Source organism: Chenopodium album, chromosome 3 (genome assembly GCF_948465745.1).
Source record: "Chenopodium album chromosome 3, dcCheAlbu1.1, whole genome shotgun sequence".
NCBI lineage: Eukaryota > Viridiplantae > Streptophyta > Magnoliopsida > Caryophyllales > Amaranthaceae > Chenopodium > Chenopodium album.
Genome location: NC_137836.1, coordinates 4,421,016 through 4,435,408, shown reverse-complemented (window position 1 = coordinate 4,435,408; position 14,393 = coordinate 4,421,016). Strand labels below are relative to the sequence as shown.

At 32.0% G+C, this 14,393-nt stretch overlaps 1 protein-coding gene across 1 annotated transcript; it reads right to left on the bottom strand.

Annotated features, from left to right (window-relative positions):
• Nucleotides 1-7,295: 7,295 nt before the first annotated feature.
• LOC145624744 (jasmonate-induced oxygenase 4-like) lies at nt 7,296-10,328 on the bottom strand. The gene is made up of 5 exons (XM_081677836.1): nt 10,098-10,328; nt 9,841-9,946; nt 9,577-9,733; nt 7,659-7,992; nt 7,296-7,544 (listed from the first exon to the last, which is right to left on the bottom strand). Exons 1-5 carry the CDS (start codon nt 10,326-10,328, stop codon nt 7,296-7,298), a joined length of 1,077 nt encoding a protein of 358 aa, XP_081533962.1.
• Nucleotides 10,329-14,393: the final 4,065 nt, after the last annotated feature.

Genomic DNA, 14,393 nt, shown 5'->3' with positions numbered 1-14,393 from the left:
CATGAATACGATCAGAATAAAGTAGAGGCCTATTATTAGGGCAGGTTCAATCTCTTTTAGGTTGGATTTGTACCTTCATCCCCGAACCCTTATTTGGTTCTAGACCTTTTGGAGTTGACGATCTCTTGGATCGTTAAGGGGTGTAATCTTCACCTCGTGAACGGTTTACAAGTTCCTAAAAAACTTGTTGGCGACTCTTTTGCTCTATCTTCTTCCCTTTTGGACGCCACCGTACTTTAGTGTATGATCACAGTGGGGTTCAAGCTAGGGGGGTTAATGCTTGAAATCTATTCCCTACAATACCCGAATTATAATTCGGATTGGATCGAATTGGATTTGGTAAATAATTCCGACCGGATTGGATTTGAAAATTAAAAACCAAAATTTATTTCGGATCGGATTGGATTTGGGCTAAATCCAAACCGAAAACCGAATGGACACCCCTACAAAATATTCATCAAAAAAATCGAACAAAAGTAAATGAAAGTTAACATGTAAAAAATGATAGCCTTTAAATAAGAGAAATTCATCACATAAATCAAAGTTAACTTAAAATAAACACAAATAACTAAGTTACACGAAAACAAACAAAAAATAACAAAATAAACTGGTAATTGAACAAAAAATTATGAATTTGAACTAGAAATTAAACACAAGCCACAGAAGAAATATAAACTAAAAATACAAAAACAAAATTAACAAAATTTTCTTTTCTTTGGGTTTTCATGGTCAAATTCGACCATAAAAACTCCACATCTGGATTTTTATGGTCGAATTTGACCAAATAAACTCCAACATCACGAAATTAGACCTCCAAATATGATGTTTCGAGTTCCACGACCGCAACCACGAAAGAATTAGCCCAGAGAAGTTCGACCATACAGTTTTTTTTTCACACGAGAAAGAAATAGAATAGAGTAGTGCAGATGGTGAATTGAGAAGAGGAGAGAGAAATTGAGATGATGAGAAAGGAGGAAGAGAGAGGAGAGAGAAAACTAAGAGAGAAGGTCGAAACGGCGGATGGAAGAATAGGGTTTGGTGTGGGCTTGTTGGGTTTTTAAATACCCATAATCAAAATAATAAAATTTAATTCTACAACAGCCATAATCTGTCGCAAATTACGATAGCTTTTAAAACCGTCGTAATTTGTGACAGTTTATAGCTGTCGTAAATATTAAAAAAATTACAATTATTTTTAATGTCTATTGCGACAGTTTTATTAGAAAAAATCGTCGTAATCAACGACAGATTAAAAAACCGTTGTAATATTACGACAAAAACCGTCGTAAAATTAAAAAAATTGCGACAGTTTTGCTAGCTGCCGTAGAAAATTTTGTCGCTATTTTCCTGGATTCTAGTAGTGTTCATGTGTGGGTTGTTTTTATATTCGTCTTAATAAGTAGTATCATAATATATGACTTTTATAATTTTTACTTATGTAGATTTAAAGTTATTGATCGTTAAAGTTGTGTATTGGTGTAGGCGTCGTTTGAAGTGCGCCTACGTAAAAGCATGTGGTGAATATGCTTGACACTCTTAGGAAGTGAGAATTGACATATACGATTAGGGACAAGGAAAGTAGGGAGCCGCCAAAAAGTTTTTAAGGAACTTGTAAACCGTTCACGGATCATAAAAAGGCAACCACGATAAGGGACAACGAAAGACAACAACGATTGACCCGTGAAGGTTACACCCCATTCATAATCCATGAGATTACTAACTCCATATGGTTCGGAACCACGAAAGGAGGATCGGGGATGATGGTACGAAGTGAGTCATGGAGTCACATTCGCCCGTATTGGCCTCTACTCGATTCTTATAGTGAAAAGTGATTCCTGCAATCTCAAAGGCATGCAAACAAAGATTCAATTTGCTCCAAACTATTATTAAGCTAAATTGGTTTAATATTAATGCAACACATAATGCTAAAATATTAGTGATCACTTGATTAAAAAACAAGATTAAAAAGGATCCTAAACCGGTTGTCCAAATTATCTTATTAGGCGTGATTTTCAATTACATATTCCCTTTAAACATGCAATATGGTGATCATAAATAATAATAAAATACACATTAATATTGGAAGCAATTTAACAATAATAGCGTTAATCAAATCAAATATAAAATAACCCTAATCATGATACTAGCAATATTAAAATAAAATAAGAGTAATTAAATTAATTAATTACTCACATTCAGCACGTTCCTTTAAATTGCTACATCATGAATAAACTGTTAGTAACTTCAATAAAAAAAAAAATAGAAAGCAAATGAAAATTAAATTAAATAAATATAGATTTGATTTAGTCCAAACCCTCAGTTATTTATACCTTTCACGCCTTGATTTAAGGATGGAACCTCGGGTTTAGTATAGACTCCTTGGAGTGCTTAAGGGAAGAATGGTGTAATTAGGAATATAGGTTTAATAAGGCTTAGAATATGGGAGAGAGAAGAGAATGATTTTTGGTGTAAAAGAGAGGAAGAGAGAAGGATTTGATGATCAAGCTTGTTGATGATTGAAAAAGGGGTGATATGACCTATATTTATAGGGAAAAAAGAGGGTCGAAGAATCAAGAAAAGGTCGAGTTCGAATCAGATTAAAACTCTTGCGATAGACAGCAGTTTTTACGGTTTTTGTTTTTATCATATCTTTTGATCCAGAAATCGAAATAAGATAAATAAGATATTGTTGGAAAGCTCTTGAAGTCTACTTTCTAAAACAATTAAAATCAGATTAAAATATTTTGTAGAAGTAAAGATATGGCCAAAATAGTGGGACGGTGTCAGTTTTGGATAGAGTTTTTTTATTTAATTCATATCTTTTTCGTTATAGCTTGAAATTGATATTATAATATATCATTGGAAAGATAATTTCAAGGGCTATCCAACCATATAAAATTTGGATAAAAACTATGATGCACGAAAATAATATCTGTCTATCTTTGAACGTCTTTCAATTCAGATATAAATAGGATTTTAAAAAAAAAAGGAGTTTTATTCAATTTCAAACTATTTAATCTTATCTTTTCAAAAAGGATAATTAAGATCTTTTAAAAACTTATAGAAGCTTCCAATTAATCCTAATTGGTTTAGGAATGGGATTAAATAATTTGGACCCTCCACATGATCATTGGGTCGTAGGTAAGGTGGGCTTAGGTTCGGTTTGGGCTCGGTTTAATATTTTGGCCATAACTTATTCGTTATAACTCGGATTTGGACTTATAATATATCGTTGGAAAGCTCTTTTCAAGCCCCATCCAACTATTCAATCATTGGACACAGATTATGGACCAAAATAAACTTTATTAAACGTTTTTATAAAAAGGACACGAAATGAATGATTTTAAAGGACACGAAATGAATTATTTTGGGTTTAAAGACACGAAAAGAGGAAAATAAGTTATGGTTTGGGGAAATGGGCTAGAAGTTAGGTTGGTTTATGAAATGGAAATATGGATTTAAGCACTCCAAGATTAAATACTCAACATGACCAATAATGACAGTGAAAGGTTGTTCATCATCGGGTTTGGATTTGGGGAGACATTTTTAGGTGTCTACAATTGGCAAGCGTGATAAAACAAACAAGTTAAGTAAAAAGAACGGAGAAAGTAATAAACTACCCGAAAATAATGAATTAGATCATAGAATTGTATTTTTCCACTATTAAAAAGTTTAGAGCCATACAAAGTATACACAAATTCTTATATGTGGCTGTGTGGCTAATTATTGTAGGAGTTGTTTCATTAATTTTATAGCGGTTATTTCATTAATGTATTAGCTAGGGGTTACTCGGTTAGTATTACAAGAGTTACCCGATCAGTATTATACTAGTTACTTTGTTATTTTAAAAGCGGTTATATGGTGTGGATGGCCAGTCGCGCGCACACAAAATACGTCGTGAATTATAATCCTATTCCTAAAGGCTGGCTAAAGCTCATTATCAATGCTCCCCAAATAAAATATAAAAATTAGTATAATTGTTAATTATCGTTTATTGATGACGAGTAACCAAAGAAAAATGAATTGATGAATATGCATGTAATACAAATAAATTTATTATTGATGATGATATGATCATCTCATTCGATCATGACAAATAAATTAACACATACAAACATTTTTGGAAAATTTGTACAATACCACCCAAATAGCAGACCTGTTTTAAAATTACCATCTGCTAATTTTTTATTTTTATTTTACCCACCCCTTAAATTAAAAATGTATTTAGTTTCCCACCTTTTTCAAAATTTCGGTGGATTTTTCATCTATGGCCCCACCAAACTAACTTTCCTCCCTTTTTTTTTCTTCTTTTCTCTTGACTTAACCCTCTCAGTACTCTATTACACTCAACTTATGACTTCCCTCATTCAATTCCTTCAATAAAATTTTGAACCATCATCAATCTTCTCCCTTTTTCTTCTTAAATTTTCTGTCAAGTGTTCAACTATCCTTGAAATTATTAAAGTAAAACCCTACTGTATTTAATTTGCATGTACCGGTGAAGGGGAAAAAGTGTGAAATGTCTCCATCTTTGGGTGTTCTTTGGGGACCAAAAGCTAGGTGAAATTCCTGACATCAATTGTTGAAAACGCCTAATTCAATTGTCCCAAGAACCCTATTTGTTGAAAACGCCTAATTCAATTATCCCAAGAACCCTAATTGTTGAAAACGTCCAATTCAATTGCATCAAGAACACTATTAATTCCCAAATCTACCCAATTACCCCAATTATAGTTGGCGAAGAACCTAAAGTAAGAACAAATGAAATCTTACCTTAATGTGAATTGAGCGTCTTCAATTGTGGGGATTTGTTCTTCTAACAATAAGTAGCAAAATCTGAGAAAATTTGGTGAAGAAAATATAAATTGAAGTTAAGGGTTATTTTAAAGAAAAAAAATCGAGGGGAAAATTAGTCAAAAGGGTCAACATAGCCGTTTGGTGGGGCCCACAGCCGGAAAAGCCAACCGAATTTTGAAAAAGATGGGAAAATAAACACGTTTTTAATTCAAGGGGTGGTAAAATAAAATTAAAATTTAACGGGTGGTAATTTCAAGGTTTGCTATTTGGGTGATAATTTACAAATTTTTCAACATTTTATTAATCCTTTTTTAATATTACGTTATATAAGCTAGAGTTAAGATTTTCCACTATTCGTATGCTGCCATCATTGACTTAATTTTTTTTACCAGTATAGAACATATAATATGTTGTTGGATTTGTCATGATGTCTACTTTTATAAATTAATTTTTTTCATAATTTTTACTAATTTCTCATTGAAAATATTAATAATCAAAGTTGTGTCTCGACAAATGTGCAAATCTGACTCTAACTTATAAAAAAATGAAGGGAGTAATAAATAGGAAAATGTGTCTCAAAACAACTTTATATATTTAAGAGAAATAACCTACTTTAAATTTTTATTTATTTATTTTTTAACAAATTCACTACTCGTATTTTTTTTTTTTTTTTTTTAATAAGACACAACCTTACCTTACTTTCCATTGACCAATCAATGTGCATGTCAAATGAGTTCATTCCTCTTTTCGTATCATCATTAATGTCAACATTTTAAAATTGTCACAAAGAAAAAAAAAAATTAAAAGTTTGTCTCTCACAATTCAATACCTTGTTAACAAGGTTTTTTCTAATAAAATGTTGCCATTAGTATACTTGTTGTACATCAGTATATCTTGTTCACTCCATTAATTATGTTGATCTTGAAAAGCTCTCAATTCTCCCCCCCCCCCCCACACACATGGAGTAGGTTTGGATGATCTGACCGAATTACGAGAAGTTTGTTAAAATGAGAAGGATGAGAAAGATTTTTTGTGCATAAGTTTTGTATCAAATACGCATATATTTTGAATTAAATGTGCAAAAATACTTATAAAATAACAAAACCAACGCATAAAAAAAATTCTCTTCCATTTTCAACTTCTTATATTTGCCTCTTCTCCTACCACTGTTAGTGCTCATCACTTTCTCTTTCCTCCAAGCTCCAATAATGATGGTCAATCTATTGAAATTCTCACTTTCTCTCTCCACCACTTTTCCCACCAGAACCATCGCTCGCTGCCACTACATTTGTCGATCTCACTGCCTAATTCTCTCTCCTCTTCTTCACAATCCTTATCTCTACAATCGTTGAAACAATAGTTTTATTGCAGCAAGCTAAAGGTTCTTGATGAGATAAATTTTCCAACATCAATATTTAAATTAAATGTTAAGTTCGAGTTTTCATATGATGATCCCCCTCGCTCTAGGAGTAACACGGTTGCATTCGACAACCAACAATGATGTAGTTGTAATAGGAGATTGGTGGTGTTGTTGTTGTATAGTGAATTAACAGGAAGCCAAGTTGATTTTCGAATAGTGAAAAAATAAACGTGCATTTCTTTGGATTAATAAATGTGCATAAACTTTTAATATAATGTGCATAATATTTGTACTAAATGTGCATTTCGTAAAGGTGAAATGTGGATTGTTGAATTCATTTGATTGAACGTTTAAGATTCCTTCTCATTCTTCTCATTTTAAGATCATTCGCATTGGATCTCAACCCTAAATATATAATATAATATAATATAATATAATATAATATATTAATTGGTTTCTCATTATTTATTATTTCATTGATTATTGTTATACAAACATCAAATACATTTCCTATTTTAAAACAAAATTGGTATCAAGTTTCAAATTTTGAGGCTTAGGGTTTAAGGTGTTTACAGGCAATTCAATTTTGACCAACTAAGTCAATGAAATTCAATATTGAGAAATTTGATAGGCAAGTGAATTTTACCTATGACAATTAGATATGAAGGTCATCTTGGTCGAAAATAGTTGTCACAAGGGTCTTGGTGATATGATGTATCCCATAGGCCGGCATACAAGCATGACGAAGGATACATGGGAGGAAAACTTTTTGAAGGCTCTATCGGCAATTCAACTTTGTTTCTCAAATGAAGTTTTAAGAGATGTTGCCAAGGAGATGGCTTCGATAGATTTGTGACTAAATGTGTGACAAACCATCTACTATTCGAAAACAAATAGACATCATGATCTTTGTTTGATTTAGAAGAAGGTAAACCATTTGAGTCGCGTTTAGATGATTACATCTCTATTATTATGGATTTGTAAAACAACAATAATGTAAAATTCGGTGATGAGGATATGGCTATTATCATTGAAAAACAATTAATAATCGACCAATTATTTAACAACTGATAGGCTTAGCGTCTAAATCCACATGAATAGAATTTATGTTTAATTTCTATATTGGAACAAATAAAAATCAATAATTGATCTTTACTGTGTGGATCAACCTATCCGCATCATTATGAGGATAGTATTGGAAGAAAATTTTACCATAGTCCTTCAACCTTTTGTATAATTGGGGTCTATCTACGTTTATCAGTTCCTTTAGAGGCCCTATCTCTTTTTCTGGGTTTGGAATACAAAACATGGCTAAAGATACCCGATCATTATATGGGCTTACAACAACTTTGTGGGCTGGGCTCTTAAATATACCATTACTTGCAATCTGTAAATACATGTAAGTATAAGTTTTAGTAAAGTGAAAGTTGAAAATGGAGTGTAAACTTTAAGAGACGGATGGAGTAATAATGTTAAAACATGAATGACGAATAATAATTACCTCCATTTGATCTCCAATAAAGAGTAAGATAGCCTCAGGGATGATAGGAACCCTAAACCACTTACCATCTTTCAAAATTTGTAGCCCTTCAATCTTATTGTCTTGTAAGACAATGGTAATGGCAGATCCATCTCCATGTGGTTTTAAACCATCGACTTGATTCGAGGTCGGGCATCGAGGATAAAAATTGAACCTTCCAAGTATTGTATCTTCTTCATCAGCCCCCCATAGCTCGAAGAAGTTGTTCTCATTCATTTTCAATGAACGTGCCATAGCTCTTAGGAGTGAGTCAAATAACATCTTTGATTTAGTCGTATAATTCTCTAAAATTGTCCTGTAAGCTCAAATTCATTAGTTCCAATTCAATTACGTTGCATATTAAACTTAAAATATGTAATGCATATATGTATAAAAAAAATTGGATTCAAATTCTTTTTTAAATTCCATTCATATAAGTGATTATGGTTTAAAAAAAAAAAAAAAAATGCTAGTGAGTTAATTTTTCGACTTTTTGGATAGGAAGTATAAATTTTAGTAGAGATTTAAGTATGAGTAATTAAAGGATTTTTTTGTAAGAAATTATCTAATAGAATCCAAAAAATTTTAGAAAACTGCCTAATAATTTTTTTTTTGTAATAAACCACTTATAAAATATCTTTGGCCGCATTTCAATCTTTGACCGACTTTTCCGACATTGACCCACCTTAAAGCACCTCCAACACCACCTCTTTCATCGTCAAAACCAACACAACCCGATTGAAACTACCTCCGCTAAGCTGAAACCACCCTCCAACCCCAAAAACACCCAATTAAGGTGAATTTAAAGGGTTTTTTTTAGTGGGTCAATGCCGAAATAATTGGTCAACATAAAAAATTCGGATAAAAGTAGTATTTTACAATATTTTTCCTTTTATTAGATAGTTTCTTACAACATTTTTTTAATAAGGTAATTTCTTACAAATTTTGGATTTTATCATGTAATTTTTAATAAAAAAATCTTAATTAAATATAGGATTTTTTTACTTTTACCACCAAAAAAAATTACAAAATTGTTTTTTACTACCAAAAATTTTAAAAGTTTTATTTTACCACCAAAAAAAAAAATTAAAATTGTTTTTTACCACATGTCGTCAAAAACCTAACGGAATATTTTAAATTTTTCGTTTTTTGTGCCAAACACGTCATATTTACGGGTTTTGGGGGGCATTTTGGTCCTACGGATCCAATTTGAGGTCGGAACCAACAAAAAAATGATCGGAAATGCTTCTTTTTGTGTGTTTAAAAATACCATTTTCGATCTTTTTTGTCAATTCCGACTTCAAATTGACACCGTAGGCCCAAAATGCCCCCCTAAACCTATGAACAACATGTTTTGCGCACGAAAATCAAAGAGTTTTTCTTTAAACCGTTAAATTTAACGGTTTTCTTGACGGTAGGTGTTAAAAAACAATTTTTAGATATTTTTTGGTGATAAAATACAACTTTTAAAATTTTTGGTAATAAAAAACAATTTCGTGATTTTTTTGTTGATAAAAGTCAAAAAATCCTTAAATATATTAAACATTTGAGTGGATTGTGGACCTATCTGACCATGCAATCACGCATGATAAAAATATCAATTAGATTGTTTGCTCACAATAAAAGGAATCCAAAGTATAATAGAGAGAACGTTTAAAAATCAACCCTATAATGTGCGATCTTTGACATTGAAACTTTTTTGAGTTTGCACACCCGGTCATATTGCACTGCCTGGTTAGACCGAGTGGAGATCTTGTTTCTCTTAAAACATATCAACATTCGCCTCAATTTTAGGTTTCAAAATAATTAATTTTTATTGATATATATGTACTTAGTTAAAGATGTTAATTACGACCAAAATTGCATTGTAAAAACAAAACAAAGCAAAGCAAAATAAAACCTGAATTTGGAAGGTTTTTGAGGCCAAAGCTCAAATTTGCACTTAGCCAATGGAAAAAGTAGGAGGTGCATATTATCATTCCAATTTAAAGTCTTTTGTTGGTATACATCATCGTTCGCATAGCCTTGAAGTGGCGCATCAGATGAACCGGATGCCTCTGTACATTGTAAAACAAGTTAAACGGGTGCAAGATGCATCTAAGGTTAATATTTGCTCATTTAATGATTAAATGAGCAATAAATGTCATGTATAATAGTGTATTACCTTTGCGAAAATATTTTTCCTTTTCGTTTGTAGGCAGTGCAAAAAATTGCTTAATGACTCCTCGTACCTCATCAAGAAATGAACTTGTCATGCCATGATTGACAACCTATGTTCCATACGTACATACATAAATCTACATTTATCTCGATCATGATTCACGTATAAAATTTATTAAAAAAAAAAAAAGTATAAATCTTACTCCGTACTGTTTAGCTATAATTATATAAAAATAGTATATGCGACTGTTATTTTCAAACCTGGACGCAACCCCAAGAGTTAAGGGCAGAGTGAAGCTTTGCAAGCTCTTGAGGAGATGATGATGAAAGGAGCGCGAGATCAATTATTGTACAATCCATCATTGGAAGGAGAACATCACCCTCTTCTTGTGTATGCTCATCCTTGTGTTTAATGTATCTCTCTGGCACAACGCCTTCGCTTTCGAGTACTTCTTGCACAGGCTTGAACGCAGCCGTAGGTAATGCAGCCATGATATATAAAGTTAAGCTTAACTCCTTAGATAACAAACCAGCTATCTTAATTTGCTTGAGAAGCAAATTGTAGAACAAAGAGCAGTGGCTTAAATATGGAAAGGAGGTGTACTTATATTGAGGAAGTCTTGGTACATACACTACATAATTGTCGTTTTCGTTGTATTATTAATGGCTTTAATAGCATTTTTGAAGTTACTCTTGAGATTATTTCTTTGCGGTTATGAGTTTATTAAAATTCCTTGTCACCCTTAATTTATGATGATTTATTATGATGGAGTTTTATTTTTACCTTACTTTGGAGGTTACCAACTATTCATCACATATTCAATCTCTTATTTATTGATTTGATTATAAGACTTGTAACATCAATTTTGTGGTGACACGTATTTATTTAATTTTAAGCCATCTTTTGGTTGTTGATATGACCAAAAAAATGTTATTGTTTCATTTCCTTATATAATTCATCCATTGTGTCAATATATATATATATATATATATATATATATATTCATCCATACAATCTACATTGAGCTTGTGTGACTTGAATTCCTCACCCTCAAGTTCATGACTTCATGAGTAGGGATGGCAATGGGGCGGGTCGGATGCGGATGATGATACTTCCATACTCATACCCGCCTAAAAATCTTATACCCATCCCCGCCCCACCACCCGTGGCGGGTACAATATCCACATCCATACCCGCCCCAAAATCGTCCCAAACCCTTTGCCATGGTGCTCTATTGTATCACATTAATGACGATTATATCAAATTAGGTAGAGAAAATTGGAACTATCACTATTCAAGCTTATTGGGTTTTAGGGGATATCAAGTTTCATAAATTCTCAACTCTTGTAAAAGAAATATGGTGCGGGTATAAGGTGGGTACGGGGCGGGGTGGATATAGGGCAGGTCTACTCTAAAATCCATACCCGCCCCATCACCCATGGCGGGTATACATTTTATACCCATCCCCGCCCCATCACCCGCCAAACCTCCCTCCATCCCTGCCCCACTTGGGCGGGGATGGCGCGGGTCTCCCATTTAACCCGACCCACTGCCATCCCTATTCATGAGTGTACAAGTGATATTAACCTTCATGAAAGAATCAGACCGACAACTAAACATTTGTACGACAGACGAGCCAAATTTCATTTTAAAGGCAATGGTTTTTCAACAATATCACTATTAAATCAAATTTTAGTTGCCGTGCGACGCACTTTTTAAATAAGAAATAAATTATAGACACTTTAGCACATGTTGAGAGAAAACAACTACTTTATCTTTAGTACTTTTCTAATTAAATATGAAAATACAATATCCAAAAATCCATTTTTCATATTTTTTTTACAATCAATTAAACTATATTATTAACTATTTTTAACAACTACTTGTAAATACGGAGTAATAAAATAGCGTAATATGCGCAGAAGACTTAAAATTTAAAATTCAATTTGAATTTAATTTTCAAAACAATGCTAAATAGGGTAGCTCAAAAAGGGAAAAAAAAAAAACAAAACAATACTCCGTATGACAGATTCCTTGCATTTTGGCGGGAAAAAAAATAAATAAGAGAGTGACACGTAAACAGTGATGATGTCAGCAGTTGTTACTTAAGCAATATTTACAGTTTTTTTTTTTTTTTTTTTTTTTTTTTTTTTTTTTTTTTTTTAATGTCAAGTGGGCAGAGATATTTTGTATAACAATTGAATAATATTAATACAATAATGTAAGGTAAGATATGATTCTTGTTGATACAGAATTACAGATCTAAAGTATTGCTATGGATCACTAGAAAACTTTTAAATAATGCATGCTTTCTTGCTATGTATGTTGCCATGCTGGAATGTTGGTGGGTATATTATTATTATTTTTTTTTTTTTGAAAGATGGTGGGTTTATTATTTAATTATAAACAACAACACTTATAACAGCACTAACAAAATGTAAATAAAAAATTTGTATACGTCCCCTCGAAATAGTCACAAATAAATTCAATCCACCAAAATTATATCTATTTAAGTAATTTAATTTATTTTTTTTCCTAACTAAACCCCTTTAAGAAGAAGGCTCCCCAATACTATATAGAAAAGCAAAACTTAAATGTATATCACGTGATATTTAAATAAATTTGGAATTTTCATGGAAATTATAGAGAATTCATTGACAGAGAAGCTAGCTTTGGAGGAGGATAAATGCTGATTATACAAAGGTAAACATTTTATTTTGAAATTCATAATAGTTCACTCGTGAAAGTACGACATCTATATTATAATTGTAGAGTCAATTCACCACAATCACCCAAATCCCCAATCCTAAAATTCTATTGATCACACTTTTTTTAAAAAATTTTTTTTTAAAAAACACCCATAACTACCCTACCCATCCCACTATTTTTTGATTTTATTTTTTGTAATTTTTTTTCAAGGAATACCAATAAGCAATAACCACCAACATTTCACTTTAAATAGATTTCTTTCGCATATAATGTATCCCGTGCAACGCACGGGTATGCTCTAGTTAAAAAAAAATAGGAGAGATGATTCCACCTTATTATAAAGTAGAGGAGTTCTCCTATAGTCCTACAATCTATCACCTAATTATTACTATTATTATTATAAATAACCTGTATTTTTCAAAAAATATAAAATAAAAAATAGTAACATATATTAATTTTTTCAATAAAATATATTTATATAAATGATTAAAGTTATGTGTGTTAATTTTTTTTTGAAATAAAATTGATTCATAAATAAGTCATACGACATCTACAAAGAGATTTAGATCTAACAAATACATAATAATTGAATCAAATAAAAATATTCTGTAAGCAAAGCTACGATCGTTGTTGCAAATCGTACATTCTTTATACCCTCTTTTATATCGTTGTGATTTACAGCCTTCTTCGGCGAGGGGGTCTATCGATCTGTTGTAGCCGTGCAGAAAATGTCCGTATGATCCGTTCGATTGTTGTCGAAATATTAATCTCTTTTTCAATCCCGCACAAAATTTTACCCATGAAACAACTCTATAACAATCCATGAAATAAAAAAGAAAATCCTCCCTCAAAAGAGAGAAGAAAAACCCGGTCTTTCGAAGGAGTCAAATCCTCCTAAAGAGGAAGAAAAACTCTGTCTTTCGAGGGAGAAATATTCCTCCTAGAAGAGGAAGAATTATTATAAACCTAAAGCAAGAGAAAAGGCGCAAAAGAAACAACGATTGGGGCTTTCTACCGGTAAATCCGATGGAAGCCCCTTCAAAATTCAACAATGGAGGCTAGGGTTTTAGAGAGAGAAGATAGGAAAGAGAGGCTAGAGTAAAATAGTTATGTGTGTTAATTAAAGGGATGCACTTGTTTACAAATATTTAAAATTAGAGTCACTATATGCATGTACCATATAGTCCATATTCCATGATGAGGTTGATAACCATTTGTGTCAATTGGACTAAAAAACAGAAGGAAAAGAATTGATCTAATTTGGTTAAAATTCCCACTATGCAAATGGTGTGTCGAAAAGTTGATAGAGAAAAAATCGAAGACAAAAGAAGACTGAACAAATTAATGATCACGCACGTTATTATTGTTCGGTTGATCTATGCATTGGAAGAAATTATAGTGACTTAGGGCCTGTTTTCATTCGTTTATTTTCAGTTTATTTCATCTCTAATCAATTTAGTTCAATTTATGTCTAATGATATTGCTAATGATATAAAGCCAAATTTCATTCTTGTAAGCTCTTATTACAACAATAACAACAACAACAACAACAACAACAACAACAACAACAGTTATTATTATTATTATTATTATTATTATTATTATTATTATTATTATTATTATCTCAAAAACAAAAGTCATACAACCTACAATAAATTAGTGGGAAGCCGAGATACAATCTGGGCCCCCACTCCTCTAGCTATTGCAAATCCTACCCTAGTGAAGATATGAGTTGCAGCACGAGCCCCAATGTCTTGCGCCGTCGAGAACCTCTGAATCCGCTTCAGTAACGCAACAGCCTCTTTCTCCAATTCCCCAAGCGAAGAAAAGGAGAAGGGAATGAAACC

What these genes read in the sequence shown, in the direction of transcription:
- LOC145624744 (XM_081677836.1), bottom strand. Translation starts at nt 10,328, where the DNA reads ATGGCTGCATTACCTACGGCTGCGTTCAAGCCTGTGCAAGAAGTACTC. An exon ending in GGAAAAATATTTTCGCAAAG is followed by an intron (nt 9,734 to 9,840) that starts GTAATACACTAT and finishes TACAATGTACAG; the next exon opens with AGGCATCCGGTTCATCTGAT. An exon ending in CAAAAACCTTCCAAATTCAG is followed by an intron (nt 7,993 to 9,576) that starts GTTTTATTTTGC and finishes TTGAGCTTACAG; the next exon opens with GACAATTTTAGAGAATTATA.